Source organism: Clytia hemisphaerica, unplaced genomic scaffold, assembly GCF_902728285.1.
Source record: "Clytia hemisphaerica strain Z4C2 unplaced genomic scaffold, Clytia hemisphaerica genome assembly, whole genome shotgun sequence".
NCBI classification, from domain to species: Eukaryota; Metazoa; Cnidaria; class Hydrozoa; order Leptothecata; family Clytiidae; genus Clytia; species Clytia hemisphaerica.
Window position 1 is genome coordinate 242,397 of NW_027103510.1, and position 19,266 is coordinate 261,662.

Genomic DNA, 19,266 nt, shown 5'->3' on the forward strand with positions numbered 1-19,266 from the left:
GGGTCACTCTTTAAAAAATAGGATATGTGAATATCCGCAGACTATGGTCGCAAAAATAACAATAAATTTTGAGGTAAACTTCGGAAAAAAAACTATTTAACTAATGACTTGATCCAAAAATTGTCTCCTAAGGTCCTAATTTCATTGGGCTATTCCAGAAATAGTCTGTACCCGCTATGTTGAGGAGGTGTGACGTCCAGGGTAGTCTGGAAAATAAAAAATCCAGGGTGGTCTGGTTTTTTTAATGATAAAATCCAGGGTCAGTATAATCGGGCTGAAAATCCAGGGTGATCAGTATAACTAGGTTGAAAATCCAGGGTGGTCCAAAGAAATGGGAGAAAAAATCCAACGGGGTCCTGAAAAATTGGAAAAAAAATCCAGGGGGTCACCTTTAAAAAAAAAGATCTCCTCAACATGAAGGGTAAAAAACATTTTCTGGAATAGCCTATTTTTAGTCCCAGTTTTATCCATCCCCGAATACGAAGGCTGGGATCCAGGCTTTCCGCTGCAATATTCTTTACACGGTCTTAAAAATTTCCGCAATATAAACCTTCCAGATGTTGAAAATTATCTCGACTCGAGCTTGGAAATCGTTATACAAATGAAAACCAAGAATGCTTTTTCCTATATTAAGAATTTATAAAATTTAGCCAATTTATTCGGGACACGCTGTATTCCATAATTATTAATTGTGAAAAGAAATAATCACAAAAGCTGTGCACGCATTTTGTTTACAGCTTAACCCAATACACCTTTTCGACCGTAGCCACCAATTGCCGCGCGGGCATTTTTTTGTCCACTTTATCCCACTAAAACCGTCCCAGTCCTTTTTTCGCACCAATAGACAATAGAAAAATGCGTCAAAAAAGGATTGGGACGGTTTTAGTGGGATAAAGCGGACAAAAAAATGCCCGCGCGACTACGGTCGAAAAGGTGCATTTACAGTCCACATGTACAGTTCATAGGATGGAATTTTCTTCTCAAGCCCGGTGGAAGCGGGCGGGGATACTGGGGAGCTTTCACATTTTGATTGATTAGGTGTAGCACTCATTATGATGACTCAAGAAATAGAGATTCTCAAATATTAAAGATTTAGTAGTTGAGTTTATTGTTACCGAGTCTGTTTACAAGTTTTTTCTTAATCATTTTTTTAGAGTATACCACCTGCTGTGCAAAATTATTGTGCTTCCCAGCTTATACCCACACACATTTCGCTCTCAAGACCCATAATGCCTTTCATCGACCACGTTAGTAGTATGAAGTACATCTCATTAAAATTAACGTTTTCTAAGTAACAAAAGTAGCATCTCCATTATCCCACGTACACTAGTTACAATAATATTTCAGATCTCATTGACAAATATACCCACATATTTAGCTCTCAAGACCCACAATGCCTTTCATCAAACACGTGCGTAGGATGAAGCAACTTTTTATAAGTAACAAAAATATCATCTCCATTATCCCACGTACACTAGTTACAATAATATTGCAGACCTCGTGGCTTTTCATATTTCCTCCAGTGATTAAAAATATTTGAGGTTTTATAACATTCTTACCATGACTCATAAATTACTTAAAATTCCAGGCTCAGCTCCGAGGGCTGGGGTCCACGGCATCACATATCGATTAACTTATGGAACCAATGTCAATCGAACGTTCAGCTAATGTCCATGACGTCCATATAATGTTAGGAGAACGCTTTTCGAATAACGTATGAAAACTAGGTTGCTTCCGCCGGTAGTAACATGCTATAACACATCGTATGACCGCTAGGTTACACATCATCGAATAAAAGACTTTCTCCGGCGTTAACATAACGTTAAAACAACGTCTAGATAACATCCATTTGGTCCATATAACGTTAGATGAACGTTCAAACAACGTCTGTCAGTCAATAACACTATCAAATTAGCCTATCATAGGTTGTTTCGTGGTCTACTATAACGTTAATATAACGTTAAAACAACGTCCAGACAACATCCATTTGGTCCATATAACGTTAGGTGAACGTTTAAACAACGTCATTCAAAACACACCATCTAATTAGCCTATCATAGGTTGTTTCATGGTTTACTATAACGTTAATATAACGTTAAAACAACGTCGATACAACATCCATTTGGTCCATATAACGTTAGATGAACGTTTAAACAACGTCATTCAAAAACACCATCTAATTAGCCTATCATGGGGTACGTTAAAACAACGTCCAAACAACGTCCACTTGGTCCATATAACGTTTCAAACAACGTGTGTGGTAGATTGATTGCACAATCATCAGATGAAGGTTTTGGCTTTTCGTTCGATAAGATGGTTAACACTTTGTGCGAAAATACCAATCGCTGTGATGATCCCACTACCCTATATTGGTAAAGTAAAAAAAGAAATCCACAACCTCGTCCCTGTGTATTCCAGGCTTTACTAACGTTACTGATGGACACCAGAGAATATCATCTACACGCTTTTTTTTATAAGAATACACTTTATAAGAATGTTTATGATGAAAATGACAAAAAAATTAAGAATATGGTAAGAATATCACCATCATGAAATTTAGTAACTGAACCTAAGAATGCCATTTCTAATGCATTTTAACCTGTAGATTGCCGATTTCGATCTTAACCTAAGAATACCGTAAGAATATTTTTGGATGATTTTTGCCAAAAAGTTAAGAATATCCATGATGAAATGAAAAAACACCATTCTTATAAAAAAAGCGTGTATTATCATATATTATCTGGCGCTATCAGTAAGCATCAAAAAGCTGATAATACGCAAGGAACGAGGTTGATAGCAACCCTTTCACACAGACCCGGAAAGGATTGTTTCAGCCGGTTAGGGTAGAAATAAGAAATTAGAGCTTGAAATTATTCGGGATTGATATCCCCCATTCTCTCTAGTCAGGGCCAATAAATGATTCTGCGACGTAAAGATACAAGTGCCGTAAATTTGAGGACTAGTTTAGGAATCGTATACCCCCCGTGAACGCATCAGATTATCAAAAGGATAAGCCTTGTTTTGGAGGGTGTGATATTTTCATGTTTTTAATGGCTGGATGTTTAAACTCCGTTTTTTTCAAGTCAGAAAAATAGATAGGAGTATAATTTCCCACTTGGGACGATATTTCCTGTTCTTAATATTTTTTGGTGAAAAATGAAGTATTTGAAGTTTTATACCATTCTTACTACTTTGACTCATAAGATATTTGAAATTCCAGGCTTAGCTTTGTTCTTAGATTGCTCTTATTTTGGCGTTTTTAAGCCTCGTTAATTGGTTTTGTTTAAAAAAGAGAGTATTCTAAAAAGTGGCTGATTTTAATAAACTAATCCTATCCTTTTTCTTAAATTTGGCGGGGGAGTAACTCGGCGAATTGCCGATTTTCGAAATTTTTGGCAGGGGGTTTTGTTCGGCGGATTTTTAAACATTTGGGGTGATAATTCAAAATAAAATGTTGTTCGATAGGCTTTTTTGGTGTACAAGTATACGGATGATTTAAAATTACTCACGCTCACTACCACGACAGTCGAGGTAAAAAATCTTTACGCTTTTGCAATCACAGTTAGTATTTTAAAGAAAATACAAGAAAATACACTAACGAAAGCGTTGTGTGGGGTGGTAATACTCCACAAAGTGCACTCGCATAAGAGAATTTTCAGTACGCCTACGGTACGTAAGGTGGGATTGAGACAAGATTGAAGATATAAACAATACACGGGTTTCAAAATTATATCAGTGCCGTCGAAACATGTGATTGCGTGAAGAAGTTCACGTGATTTTTTTCCCATGTTATTTGCTTTACAAAGTACAGCTGATAAATTTATTAGTGTCAATAAATTCGAACCAATCAGAAATAAATGTCATGTAACAAGCGCATAAAGATTTCGAGTGAAAGCGTGATTTGTTTTCAGACTTTAATTTTGTAACATGTGTATTGTTTGTTTGTCGGTATTAGGGAGTGGCCGTCTTCTTGTTTTCCTCGCAAAAATTTTGAGCAAAGGTAGGTCATAGAAACGAGACATTTTTTGACAAGATGGCTGTTTATAAGATCGAATGTATCGTTTTTCGAAAAGCAGAAGGGAGGTAGTAAAAAAGCATAACAATAACAAGAAAAATTCAAAGCTGCAGATTTTGACGTGAATAAAGTGTTTTCAGTTAAGTTTTGAGGTCAACTATTCCACCTTTTTTTATTTTATTTTTCAAGTTAGATTTTCCAACGCTTTAATTTCAAAACATTTGAACCATACTACTGTCAATAGAAAACAAAATGGAAGAAAAATCAACTTTAAAACTAGACTCGATTCTGTTATTATAAAAACCCTTTTTTACGTTGGCCTTTATCGGTGTTATATTTTTTGTCTCTGGTGTAATAAGGGCCGACGTAAGGGAACGGAATTAAATTAGGGCCGCGAGTTAAAGATAGAAAGAAATTGAGCTTTTGTAATAAGGTCCGGTGTAAAAAGGGGTCAATGTTAAATCAAAGAAGTAATGTGAATACTTCTTTGGTTAAATTAGAACCGGCGTAAAAGGGCCGATAAGGTATAGATCAGTCTGCAACTGCAGTCGGGGGCGACCCGAAGGCTACTCTTTCGATAGCTATCTACCCGAAGATAGGGAAGGGCGCCACTCTTTCTCCCTGGATTGCTCCACTTACCCTTGATCCTTCTCTTAATTGCTTGTATCAAGCAGAGAGGCATCAAGTACCATTTTGGGAATCTTTGGTATAACCCGGCTGGGGGTTGAACCCACAACCTTGTGAACCGTAGCCACTAAAATCAGTAAACGAAACAAACAATTAATGAACTTACAACAGCACCCTTGAGATGTGCGCATGCGCGTCTATCAGAACACCATCTGTCATTTATCCGTGGTATCAAATATCCCACAGAAAGCAATATGAGGGTGGAGCAAGTTAAGCAAAATATTGACATCTGTGCGAAAAAAAGAATTAAGGAAAAGGGGGTTAAAAGAGGAAAAAATATAGCAACTGTTTTTCTACCAGTTTAATTTTAGGGTTTCCGAAAAACATTTACTTAGGATGTTTTTCCTTTCGATACTAATCTTGAATTTAGAGTTTATTTTGCAATACTTGAAATATTCTTTAATACTCTGAGGTTTTGTTTTTTTATAGCTTTGCAGTAAAACACTGAGAATTTTTGCAACATTTTGCGACTTGTATACTTAATTTTTCAATCTCCAAAACCTAAATCATCTTGGAAATATTGAATATCTAATGATTAAACACAGAGTTTTAATCGAACTATTCTATTTTAAATCCAGTTTAGATAATGAGATTTGGAGTTTTTACTTTTTTTTTAAAGCTGTCCACTTCTTCGCGAGACACACTATATAACATCTATCTTAACAGCATTTTTATAGTGACTGAACATTTTTACGACTCTTCATGTTTTCAAAAGCCTTTAAGAGCGGTCTACACCCGTACTTATTTTACCTAAGTTAATATCTCCTATCCCAGGGTCTAAACCGGCCTACAACATACAGTTGGCGCTCTCTAATTCGAAATTCTACTATTCGATAGGCTCTCTTATTCGATGAAATTTAAAGTTCCCGTCAACAAGAAGCTCTCATAAACGACGCTCCTTTATTCGATAAGCTCCCTTATTATTCGATGAAAATTCAATTCCCCTTGAAGATCGAATTGAGAGTGTTAACATTAAACTTACCAAGACATTTGCTAACGCTGGTGCGATACTGATTTGTACAATAAAGATATCTTTCAAGTATATTAACATAAACATCAACAGAGGTAGAAGGATTGAACCAAGAAAATACATTGTCAGTTGATCAAGATCGGAATGGTGTTTTTTGTTTTCTTTCATGACTTTAGCACGCCAAGTTGCAATTAAAAGGACACTCATTATTAATAATATCTAAAACAGAAACATTGAAAGCAAAATCGTTAAAAAGATTCCCAGCTGGCACACAACGTTGATTCAACGTTTATCTAACGTTCACAACGTTCATATAACGTTAAATGAACGTTGAAATAACGTTGTGTACCAGCTTGTAATAAGATAAGCGTTTTTTAGAAAGGGGGAAAGGGGCTTTTCTTTAGAAAAAATATAATAACACCCCTGTGTCACAGACCCACCCGTTGGGATGGACTTTCAGCCTCACTGGGAAATTGACTTTCATTTCATCCCCACTCGAAAATCAGTGTCTAAAAGTTGCACTCCAAAACTATTCCCATTTTGGATTTTTTAACCTTGGAACAATTGAATTTCCAATTTTTATTTTTTTTGGGATTTGAATAGGGATTTATATCCCAACTGAAGAAAATAGTTCCACCGGGGGTGTGAGACAGGGGTGTGTATAATAGCAATTGGGTCAAAGAGACAGAGTTGTGCCCAGGAAGAGAATTAAGCCTCTCTTTCATCTTAATCTCAGCTTGACTAGTTACACAATTCTAGTTATAAAAAATTAGTAAGAGAGTTGCATGAAAAGTGTTTGATATAGGCCATTCAATGTCTTACAAATTCTTAAAATATCCACTTTGAATAATATGTAAGTCATGATTTTTTGAAATTTAAAAATGCTGCAAATTCACAGTTTTTTCTTACAAAATTGAAATAAATTTCAATCGAAATAAAACTTACAAAATTGATGAGCATGATTAATCCAGAGACAGTTCGAATAGATCCAATGCTGTGCTGTTTTGTTGGACGTCCTAGATCTTCTTCCTAAAAAAAAGAGACATATAAAAAAACTAGAGCAGCTTTATCTAGTGATTTATATTTGATATCCAAGGGTAGTATCTAAGGATCAAATAAGTAAATGTACTAAAGTCGTTACATTGAATCCCTTTTTGACGAGAGTTGATAGCTATTTTTTCAGTGAGATTTTTTTTTGCTCACAGCAAATAAAATCTATTTTCAAGAAGGGCATGGTAGGCCCGTAAAGCTTTAAAAATATGGTGTGGTAGGTTAAAGTCGTCCCTGGTATTAGAAAAAAGCAGCAGTAGTAATTAAGTGTCCCCCGTTTTTGTGGGGAAAACTCGCATTTAAATCAACAATCTTGTTAAATAGTTTCAGAAGAATTGAGTTGAAAGCTTCGAACGTTACTCATGTCTCCCGAATAGACGGGGGGGCCGAATAAGCAGAGGCGTAGGAAAATTTTCTAAATTTTAATAAGGGGGGGGGGGTAATTTAAAGACAGAATTTTTTTTAACTGATATCAATTCAACAACAAAAAAGAAACTTTAAGAAATGAACACTTAAAATAAGAACCAAAATTAACAAAAATTCTAACAATTTCAAGGTCCATCTACACTGTAATAAAATATTGAATTATTTGAATTTAATTACCGGGAGGGGGTCTAAATAAGAGCGGGGGGAATGGATCATTTTTCTCTTAACAATTAGCGGGGGGGGGCGTCTACTCGGGAGACAAGAGTACTACCAATGTAGTAATAGTTCATGAAAATTATAGTTTCTTTTCCGAAACCTATTCTTTTCTACTCTATTTGTAGCTACAGAAAATTAAGCAGCATATATCAGTACCACGCATTTTCATTTAGGAATCCTTAATTTTAGGTGCGAAATTTTGAAAAACAGGATACTATTCTATTGTGAAATAATACCACAAAAATCCTACTGTTTTCAATACTAATTGAAGAATTGTGAAAATTGTTGAGAAAATTGGGAATGTCTAAAACATTAATTCTATTTTTGCCAAATTTCAATTCGTTTTTTTGTACAAACATCAGTCACAACATCTCGCAATCTGTTTTCATCTTTAACAACCATATCTATGAAAACTTGACTTTTTTATATTCAAAGTATGGTGTTCTCTCCTCAAACTTAAAATGCAATCGATTGTGTCTGATTTATGGTCCCTAAAATTTCAATCTCATCTAAAGACCAAAATACGTGTTTCTTTTTATAAGAACATCAAAAAATTTTTGAAGCCTTGGAATGTTCTTAACTTTTTGAGTTTTAAGCCTAAAAATGTTCTTATGTTCTGATTTTGACCATTTTGTGAATATTGTTGACCATTTTCCTAATAAATAGGATGATTTTGAATCCACAAAGCCTTTAACTTGTTCTTAACATTTTGGACAACGAAGCCTTATGTTCTTACATAGTTTGTTCTTATAAAAAACGTGTAATCCCCAGAACAAATAGGTCATTTTATCGATTATGAGCTAGAAATCTAGGCATACGTGAAAAAACCATCTTACACTTCGTTATAGTTCTCCCTAAAAGTAGGTATTAAATTGTTGGTATATTATTAGAGCGGCATAAAAATAAAAGAGAATACCTTATCGGGGAAAACTTCGTCGGGGAAAATTTTCGTCGGGGACAATTTTCGTCGGGGAAAAATATTCGTCACTTGCTGGTAGTTGGTAAACGCATTAAGGCCGGAAAAAATTTTCGTCGGAGAAAGGTATTCGTTATTTGGCTAAAATTTCGTCACTATTCTCCTACGAAGTTTTCCCCGATAAGGTAACAAACTTGGAAAATTATTGTAACTATTTGTATTTATTGTAATTATTATAACTAACTACTCTGACGAAATAAAGATAATAATGTAATGACTTTCATTCAAAATCTATCATTTTAAATACACGTTTTTTTTATAAGAACAAACTATATAAGAACATAAGGTTTCGATGGTAAAAATGTTAAATAAACAATATCTTAATATCACAAGAGCAGAATTTTGAGTTGCGTTTAGGCGAAACCAATTTAATTTGTTGTTCTACGGGCAGATCGTTAGAAAAATATGGGTCGGTCGGTCGGTAAAATAAGAATAAATTTTTCATTTATCAGGGCTGGTAAGTTACCGAAAATATTTTCCAAAAAATATCTGGATCAAAAATTCACTTTTTTTACCTACGATGAAGATAAAAATAAATTTTTTGTGTATGGAATGCTTGATTTTTAAATTTTTCATTTCATTTCTTGAATTGATTTTTAGCTTTATTCAAATTTAAGTCTTACAAATAACTGGTGTGTAAAATATATTGCAGTGGAAATTAAATTTTATTATTTTTTTTAATTTAGCAAAAATAGGTCGGTCGGCCGTAGAACAACAAATAAATTGGTCTCGCCTTAAAGGCAATAATATTATCAGAGATTAGACTATGTTGACATATGAAATTGTAAGAAGAGGGATCCTTTAACAAACATTCTCTGTTAGTCCACTGAACCACTTTTTACACAATGTTAGGACCAAAAGAACCGAAATAATGAGGCTATAACAATGATTTTTCATGAATACAGTTAGGCCGAAAATTTTTTTAAATCCTCAAATGTGAAACCATGAAATTTGACCTCCTGAGTTATCTCTTGAATTGCCCAAAAATATTTCGCACCCCCCCCTTTTCCATTGAAAATATTTTGGAACTCCCCCCCCCCTAAACCCTCAAAAAAAATTTCGAGGCCCCTCCCCCCTGAAATCCTCCACTTCCCCCTAGTAGATACTTTCTGACCACTCCCTTAATTTTTTCCTTTCAGAAAAAATATTGTATTTTCCAAAGTACCACAGGAGAAAAATTGTTAAATCTTTTGTATTTTGCACGCATTTTCTAATCCACTAAATACATGGTCGAGGGCATGTATGAGAAAAGAAAAGAGCGAGGATAACCGGATCAGGAAATACAAAAGATTTTTTGGTTTTCTCGGTTTTTACAATATTTCAAGCTGCTTCAAACCTACACCAAAGAAACAAAGGCAATTATTACTTTCGCTTGAACATTTCACATTACATCAACAAGAAGTAGTAAAAATGCTTTTCTTTTCTCGACTTTCATCATTTTTCAACAATTGTTATGATCTAAACCCGGGTACTAGGGAAAAATGGGTTACGGGGTGCGCCGCTGGTCAGGGTATCTTTTTTAACCTCCATGAGTCCCAGGTAGGGTCGCAAAAACACCAAAATAGAAAAATCAGTCCCTCGTAGGGTGCCTTTTTTGGAAAATTTGGGGAATAAGTAGAAAATTTGAGAAATTTTTGGAATTTCAGTCCCATTCAGGATCACTTTTTTCGCATATTTTGGCAATACTTTTGAAAAAACGAGTCCCACGTAGGGTCCATTTTTCGAACCTCAGCGAAGCACCCCCGCCGGTCGGCAAGGGTAGTACCCCCCCCCCCCGGGATTGATACTTTCAGTGTGAATACACTCTTATTCTTTCAGTATGAGTACACCCTTATTACCTTCATGTTTATATCAACCTTTTTAATTTTTTTTTGTACAAACTTTCAATAGGAGAATAATATTAAAACCATCCAATGGGGAAGGCTTTCGAAGGTTATATAACGTAGCCCGGGGTCCACTTAAAGCTTTTTTTATAGACTGGATGGTGTGATTACTTCACTAGACTCAGCGTCATAAAGGATTAGCAAAAAGCAAAGCAGAGCCAAAAGTAGACTCTAGTCTACATAAAACGATGAAGATACACCTCCCCTCTTAGAGTGTTTGTGGAAAACAGAGGACTCAGGCGGTCTTATATCGAAGTAAGTCTCATCTTGAAAAGCAATAAAACGTACCGTGGTAGGAGTGTTCCGGTATTGTGCTTTCAATGCCATGTTTGGTTGTTTTGAGCTATTTCTTTTAGTTGGTAGTGGTGGAGGCTTTTTCAAGGGTGGAGGTGGTGGTGGTGGTGGTCTATGAAGGGCGTTTGATCTGAATTTAAAAAAAGTGGAAAAAATTAATAAAGGAGGGTCTTTTATGGCTATCCTGTTAGGATCGACCAATGTTGGTGTGCAGCTAATCTTTATGTGTAAACAACCAAAATTTCACTTCCACTACGCTACGCTGCATAATACGACATGAGATACAGGGTAAGCTAATCAAGATAATCTAGGTTCACACATTTTCCTAATCGCAAAAGAGCAAACTGCCATAACTTAAACAACAGTCTACAGTGAAAAATTGAGGCCTGTGAATATCTTTTAAACATCTCATGTATAGCTATGAAACACCCCTGTGTCACAGACTCACTGGGACCCCAGCCCCACTAGAAAATTTGGCAAAAATTTCGTCCCCAATGGGAAAATACCCTGAAATATCAGTCCCCCCTGGGAAATTGACTTTGATTTCATCCCCACTCGAAACTGAATGTCTAAAAATTGCACTCTAAAACCACAACATCACTGATATTTTTAACCTTTGGACAATAGAATTGCTATCCCCATTGAGAAATTTTTATCCCCAGTGAGGAAAAAAGGGGTTTTATGAAAAGGGATGAATCTAAAGTAAAGAAAACTATTTTTAAAAAATATTTCAGAACAGGTCAGGATCATTATCACATTTCATTTTCAAAATAATGCAAGATCTATCCCACTTTTTTATCTTAAATAATTTATAACACGGCTTTGTAATATGTCTTCTCTATTTCCAAACTACAATGCTAGACGATGCTATCGTCCGTTTAAAGGGTCAAAACGCTAGAAAGTATATGCGCAGAGTCAGGGCGCCAGGGTGGTTTACGGTAAAAAGTGGCGGTAGAGTTTTGGAATACCGTAAACACCTCCGCCACTGTTTACTCCGCCCCTGAACTAAACTCGTTTTCAAATTTATCCCGCATCCTGAATTATTCCCTTTTCCAGTGATAATGTGTAGGCGATAGGATCGTCTACTGCAATGCTAGCTATGATTCTAACACAATTGATTATGTGATTCTTTAAATATATCCTATATGTTCTATTTATAAGCCTATAATTTATAATTCGGATCTCTACCCCAATCTCTACGGATAGGATATCTATTCTTCCCACTATCAGAAAAGTAAACTCTTACTTACAAGTCTTAATGGTAGACAATATGATGCCAAAGCAAAAGGCCTTTTTGATGCAAATACAATATTGAAACGAGCTATCCCAATAATGCGCCTATACTTTCGCAAATACGTGTATAGATTTGCGAACAGTATAAAGAAAAGCTAGTTGCTTATTTGATTTGACCCACCCATGTTCGTTAATGCATTAGGTCTAATTAAATAAAGAAGACAATAAAAAGCTTTTTTGTTTAAGAAATATTGCATCTATTTCGCTCTCTTATAATATTTTAACAGATTATTGTTGATACCGATAATTTGATAATTCCCCAAAGTTATTACACCGTTGATAACAAACATATCCCCAAACAATCACATGCAGGCCCGGCGGAAGAGGGGAGACTGGGGAGACTTGAGCCTCCCTACTCTTGAGCAAATGAGATTTTTTATCTCAAATTCCTACAGTTGGGTGGCTGGGGGGGGTGTAAATTATACGTTTTTTTATAGAAACAAAAAATAAAAGAATATAACATTTCGCTGGCCAAAATGTTAAGAACATATATTAAGAACATTTTTAGGCTTGCAACTGAAAAAGTTAAGTACATCCGATAAGGCTTCAATAATTTTAAATGTTCTTATAAAAAGATTTCTAAAGGACCACATTTTTGGGGATCTGAATTGCTTTGCTTTTCGATCCAGAATATTCGTGGGGATGGAAAAAAATAGCATAATATTTTAGTAAGGATTTTCTTATCTGATTATTTCCTACTGGGAAACAAAAGTTAGAGCTTAATTTTCCACTGGGACCATATTTGGTCAATTTTTCAAATGGGAACGGGTTCCAGTTGGTCTATGAGAAGGGGCAAAACATTTGAGACAAAGTGATTTTCCTGCGAAATATAAAACTCCACAAATGATTTTTAAGCGCTTTAAGCTACAGTTGGCAAGTAGAGTTTTGACATAAGACTTAAGACTTACGACCTTAGGATCTTAGGATTTGAAAGCTCAAGTTTGCCCCAATAAGGCTTGGAATATAGCCCCGGGGTGGGGGGGGGGGCACTGACCTTGACGGCCGACGGGGACGTGCCGCTGGAGATTGAAAAGTGGACCCTGTCAGATATGTACTGTGTATATGTATATGATACTGTTTGGTAAATTTGGGATCCTGTCGGTAAGAAAATAGAAAATATTTTCCATTTTCACTCTGAAAAGTGGCAAAAATGACGAAATGTAAACAAAAGATTGAAAATTTTTCTAATGTCCACCCTGAAAATTGTCCAAAATAACCAAAAGACGACCCTATCAGGTACAAATGTTGAATTTGGGACCCTACACGGCGATCTTTGATTGGATTAATCGGATTCAAATTTCCTTGTTTTAGCTAAATTTTTGGAAATTAACTGAACAAAAAAGCTTTCTTTTTCTTTTATCCTTTAGAGGATAAGTATAAGTACATTCTGTGAAAATTTCAAGTCTCTAGCACTTCCCTATCTGGAATTATCTTGATTCCGATTTAGAGGGATCTCAACCGGGATGAGGACGGGATAGAGGGATCTCTCGAAAACGAAAGTGCCCATTAGCTAGTGAACAGTTTGATGTATCAAAAAACTTTTTTTCCTACTTTTACATTGCTATAAGGAGACTTTATATACCAAATTTCCTCCTCTAATGAGCACTACTTAAGGAGATACTAGGGATATTAGCCAAAATAATCCCGATTTTACAAAAGTTCCAATAAAAGATCACTGTGCTATCAGATATCTTCAGAGCCTAAAAAAGGGACCCTGGCCAGCGGCACGTCCCCGTTCCCAATTTCGTCTGAGTGTCTCCCCCGGGAATTCACCGAACCCCTCCAAAAACGTTAAAATACACTAAATCTCAATATTTGTCGACCATGATTGAAGGCATGAAGGTATGCCTTAATCATATAATAGATCATCCATTCTGCATACAGGCTCTGCTCTATAAAGGAATATTGTATTGTATTTACTCCTAGTATTGAGAATTTTAGGGGAAGTGTTATATTGTCATGTCCACTAGATTTAAAAGCTGTCGATTTTTGTAAATCATATAAATATCCCCAATCGGAATTTAACTTCTTTGTTTTATCTTCACTGATTAACAAGTTCTAACTGGCTGACAGTGTTGACAGGGCTGCACAAAAAAACATTGCTATTGAACCTTTTAGTTTATAAAGTCAAACCATGATTTCCAAATACACGTTTTTTTAAAAGAAACCTTAACTTGGCTCCGAGCCTGGAGTTCCTTATTTTTCGAGAGAATTTCAGCTTCAAAGTTTCTTATCCAGTTTCCTTATTTACTAAGCTGCTAAGATTGGATTTGCTAAGTATGTGACTTATGTATAAGTATAACAATGGACTAAAATGCAAAAAGAGACGTTTATTGAACGTTGTTTTGTCAACATTTTGTTATCTTTGTGTTTAGGCTTTGTAAAAAATGTGTGCAAATTCAAGTTTAACCCTTTGTTCTTTTAACTTGTTTCTTATTCTCAGCCTGAGCAGTTCCTTAACAATTCCTAGTTTTTCGGACCATTTTGAGCCTCAAGTTCCTTATAAACGTGTTCCTTATAAAAAAGTCTCGAATCTCTCCAATTCTTTAACTCAAATGTCTCCTTAACTCAAACAATTTTCTCGTCCCTTCAATAAACAATACCCTTTTAACAATACTCTAACAATTTCAAACAAAATTCTGTTCCCCGTGCATGTTCGAGTTATGGAGATTCAACTGCACTTTGTCGGTAATACGCACAACTGCCTAATCATCGTCAAAGATATCGGAGCTTAACAAAATATATCTACACAGGAACATCATGTTTGAATTTTTATGTCATCCTAAAAAACTTTATTTTAGAATTCTATGGTTTCAATATGTAATCTGATCGATTACGTAAACATAATGACCACAAATAAAACAGAGACATGATTTTGACATTTAAGCTACCGCTTATAAGTAACATCATCTTTTCCTCATACATTTTTTCGACCGTAGCCTCAAATTGCCACACGGGCATTTTTTTGTCTGTTTTACCACTCTAAAACCATTCCAGTCTTTTTTTCGCACCTATAGACAGTAGAAAAAGGTGCCAAAAAGGATTGGATCGAGTTTAGGGGGATAATTAAACAATAAAATGGCACGCGCCTGACAACGTGACTACCGTCTAAAAGGTGTATTTCTACCGTCGTTTAGGTTAAGAATCAACTTTAAGAACTTAGATTCCACTGTCACTTTCTAGCAAGACCAGAACTTCGGTTCGTTGAAAAATGAACTTCGGAAATATAGCCACTCAACTACTCTCGGGTACTTAATAGCCGCCCCCCCCCCCGCTAATTAATTTTTCGAAAATTTTCCACCCAGGACATTCTTATTCCAACCCCCCTGCTTATTAATTTTTGGGAAAATGTTTTTGAAAGTTCCCTTTTTTGTCCTAATTCAGCTGTATTAGCCTCCTTTTCAAAAATTTTCCACCCAGGACATTTTTTTCCAACCCCCCCCTCGCTTATTCCAACCCCACCGGCTATTAGGTACCCGAGAGTACTCGAGCTATTTTCTGCATCTCTAGAAAAACCCTAAATAATTTTCAACCGACTATTTTGGAAATAACAGCGGAAACATCCCAAAAAAGTGGAGTGTAATCTTAGTCCGGAAAGTAGAATCTTATCCGAAATGACGGTAATCCTTCTAACCCGAATAAACAAAGCAAATTAAAAAAATCTTCTGTTTTTGTTTCATAAAATGGTGATGTATAGGTTCTTCTGGGGGAAATACTGAAGAATTGCGAGCATTTTTTTATGTTAGAAGAATTTATCAACATCTGGGAATTTTCGGAAATGCTCAATCTCGTACCCAAAGCTACTTCTATCATTTTTTTTTATTTTACTAATGGGCGTGAGTGTTATCAGAACCATACGAAAGTGAGCTAAAGGGACCGGGTTCGAGTTTGCGGAATGCTAGGAATGTGTGACAAAGTTGAAAGGTGGTTAGAGCCTCAATTCTTAATAGCAAGTAAGTTTACTATGCAATCTTATACTCTAAGCCAGGGGGGGGGGGTACTAGGGTTGGCGAATGAGGGGTATATGTGCGGACAGGACCTTAGGGAGACTAATTTAAAACTTTCTGATTTTTCAGACCCTAAGAGAGACTTTGAAAGGTGAAAAAACCGACCCTTACCGTCCGCACATACCCATCATCCATTTTTGCCTGAGTACCCCCCCCCCGGGACTCTAAGTTAAAACTCTCAAATAAGTATAAAATGAAAATTCATTTATACTGTATTACACCCCTGTCTCAGAGTCAAAAATTCAGCGGAGATGGTTTTGGAGTGCAACTTCTCCCTTGATTTTCAAATGGAGATGAGCTAAAAGTGGCCAAGTGGGGCAAAAACTGTAGAGTTTCCCAGTGGGGCAGCGTTCGCAGTGGTTCTGTGGGTCTTATATTTTTAGACTGTCAAAAACTTCTAACCTACCGTCTTTCAATATCCATGTTGTTGAAAAATAACCTGTCTCAAGGAACGTTTAAAACCTGTATAAATATAATTGAAAACAGTGTTCGTTCACTCTCTTATCAAAGCAATTTTCTAGAAATGTGCTTTCACTATTCATTTTTTCTAATCACGAGCACTATTCCTGATAAAATGAATGCAGCAACATATGAGTTATTTTCCGTTTAATTAAAAATGCATTTGTTAGTCATTAGTGACCTCACTTTAAATGACTTAAGACACGTGATATCTTATCAATGATAAAGACATTAACAATAGTCTTATACCCGGAAGACTAAATGGTAGTTTGAAATGCTCAGGTATTTCTAAACTCCGTTAGAGGAGTTTGTTAACCCTAAGTGCCAATGTCGAGTATATTGGACATGGGCTATATAGGAAGGCGACGCTCTCCTGTAATGTCCAGTTTGAGTTAGAAATCGTCAGGAATTGGATTGTGCTTATTCATGCATGGTCAAGCAAAAATAAATTCGTAAGTGAGACCTTCCAGCAAAATTTTTAGTCAAAAAATCAAAAAATGCAAGAATTTGACAACAATCCACTTTTTTGAGATTTTGACCATTTTTTGACCACTTTTGGTCAACGAGTGATACAAAAACCTCAAAATTAAGCCCAGTTTTACTTTATTCTGTCCTCTAGCGAATAGACTTTTTTGTGATTATTCGAGTACCCGATTATTCGTAAATCCAGACGTCAATCCCGATGTTCTGATTTGAAGATCCTATCGTATATGTCGGTGTTTTTTTTAAGAATGTGCCAAAGTGACTTTTTAGAGAACTTTAAAATCATTTTTTTCGCAAACTCTTCTACAATGAAGCAAAAATATTTCACATAAATGCTTTTTGGTTGAGTTTGCAGCTGTCATTGGGCTTTTCCAGAAAAAAATTGTATACCCCCTGTTAAGGAGGTCCATCATTTTGTGGGTGGAAATGCAGGAACCCCCTAGGCAGTTTCAGGTTTCAACCCCTCTGGAGTTCTGAAATTTAGCAGGATTTAAAAGGCTACCCCCATGGAATTCCAGTTATTTTTGACAGATTTTTGTATCTCTCTATGGAATTCCGCCACATATCAAACCTTACCCCCCTTAGAACGGAAATGGACCTCCTCAACAGGGGGTATGCGGTTTTTTTCTTGAAAAGTTCATTGTGGCTGGTTTATTTTAATGTTTAAGTCAAAATATTTTCTAAAAGGTTCACATAACTCTTCATTTTATAATTTAAAGAATAAATTTATTCACTCAAAGTTATTTTTTCAACGAGGTATAACTCTAAATTATATCTTTAATCATTAAATGCAATCTATAAAAATAAGCACTTTCGAAAATCTTCAGAAACTTTCTTACAAATCTTCAAAAATATGATTTTGGAAAAGGATAAGACTTTATTACAAGATTTTTTTCCAATGTGTAATGATACTTTTAAAATCAAAAAATTTACGAAAATCTACAAAATCAGTTGGAAAAAAAGTATAAAAAAATAGAAAAATTGCTTTAGTAACTAAACAGTTTTAAAAATGACTTGATTGATACATCAATGGACCCCAAATGAAATATAAGCCCAAAGGGCTAGAGGCGAATCTTTAACCTTTCTCAGGAAAGAAAGAGTGAAGCCTTTAAAATGTGCGCAGTATTTTTTATGACGGATTGAATCTAGCGATTTCTTTGTTTTCGAGTGGTACATTTTTGAAAACCTGGGGGTAAATTTTACTTCCGATCCGAGGTTCGTGTGAAATCCAAGTCTTTAACAACAGGGTTTTTAGCCCAGTTAAATCATCGTGTTACTTCAGGGGTGTAAAAAACTAAACACTGTTTGGGTGTTCGATTTCTCGAATCAGTTTATAAGCCGTATAAACTGATTCCTCATTTTCACACTTATAAAACCACCGCAGGATCTACCTACTGGAAAAATCGGGCTGAAACAAACTAAACACTTTCTTGGATAATCAATTGTCTCAAGTCCGTTTCGTCCATTTGTAGGTCTGAGTTATCTGTCAGTTGTCTTATATCAGCCATCGCTGCAGAACTATCTGAATACATATCAATACGGTTTTGCGATAAATGGAATTCTTGTAATTCCGAATACATATGGAATGTCTCGTTCTCAGCATTGATGTTCGGCTCACGAGGATAATTCTGACAGCAACAAACCTTACTAAAAATTTCTTCCAGCTTTGTCATAAATCGTTTATCAAGGGATGTTACAATCATAAGATTAAAAGGACTTTTTAAGATGAACAGAATAGGTAAGATATATTGTAATCTTACGTAATGTTCGAATTCAACACGATTCATGTATAGGTGAAGTGTTTCAGCCATTGATAATGGTAAAAAGCAAACGAAATAGATGATATATAAACCGTATATAGCAACGTAGTTCAAATTTCGACTACTCACACGCTCACGTAGTACGTAATTCTGGTAAATAATCAAAGTTGCCAGTAATATAAAGCTCATTGTTAATGGAAAGAATACAATCATGATGGAGTCTAACAAATGGACCCATTCCGAGAAATCCGTATACTCTTGATTTAACACGAACAAAATTGTACCATAGGCTAGTGAAAGACAAACTGCTATAAATTTGTATCTGAAAGCAATGTAGTCTTGCTTTTTGATGACGATGGTGTAAGTGCGTTGAGCACAGGCTAAAGTGAAAGTAGACGCTGAAACACCAGCGGCTAGATAATAAGCTGAAGAAAAGAAGCGCCAGTAATCAAAAAATAACTCAATGTCAATTTCCAGCCAGACGTCTGTATACATAATCCACGTGTGACCCAACATCAGTGGTAAATAACAGACCGGATACACGATATCAGCAATACACATCATAATGATCAGATAATTTACTGACCCAAATGGAATACGGACTTTTGTCAAAATACTGACCAGCAAAATGTTATTTCCTATCGAGCATACGAATAGGATGACTCCGCTGACTGTTGACAAAGCAACAAATGACTTTGAAGACCAAAAATTCTTTTGAAGTAAAGGGGCAGGGAACAACGTGTAAAT

General features: G+C 35.7%; 1 protein-coding gene across 2 annotated transcripts; it reads right to left on the reverse strand.

The window, feature by feature from the left end:
- Positions 1-1,084: 1,084 nt before the first annotated feature.
- Positions 1,085-16,385, reverse strand: LOC136799064 (uncharacterized). Of its 2 annotated transcripts, none has more exons than XM_067055742.1 (6): positions 16,224-16,385; positions 10,512-10,647; positions 6,618-6,701; positions 5,685-5,891; positions 4,809-4,931; positions 1,085-2,364 (listed from the first exon to the last, which is right to left on the reverse strand). In XM_067055742.1, exons 1-6 carry the CDS (start codon positions 16,238-16,240, stop codon positions 2,281-2,283), a joined length of 651 nt encoding a protein of 216 aa, XP_066911843.1. In that variant the 5' UTR covers positions 16,241-16,385; the 3' UTR covers positions 1,085-2,280. The 2 variants fall into 2 exon arrangements, with proteins under 2 accessions (XP_066911843.1, XP_066911844.1); XM_067055743.1 differs by lacking the exon at positions 16,224-16,385 and adding an exon at positions 11,768-11,924.
- Between the last annotated feature and the right edge of the window lie 2,881 nt (positions 16,386-19,266).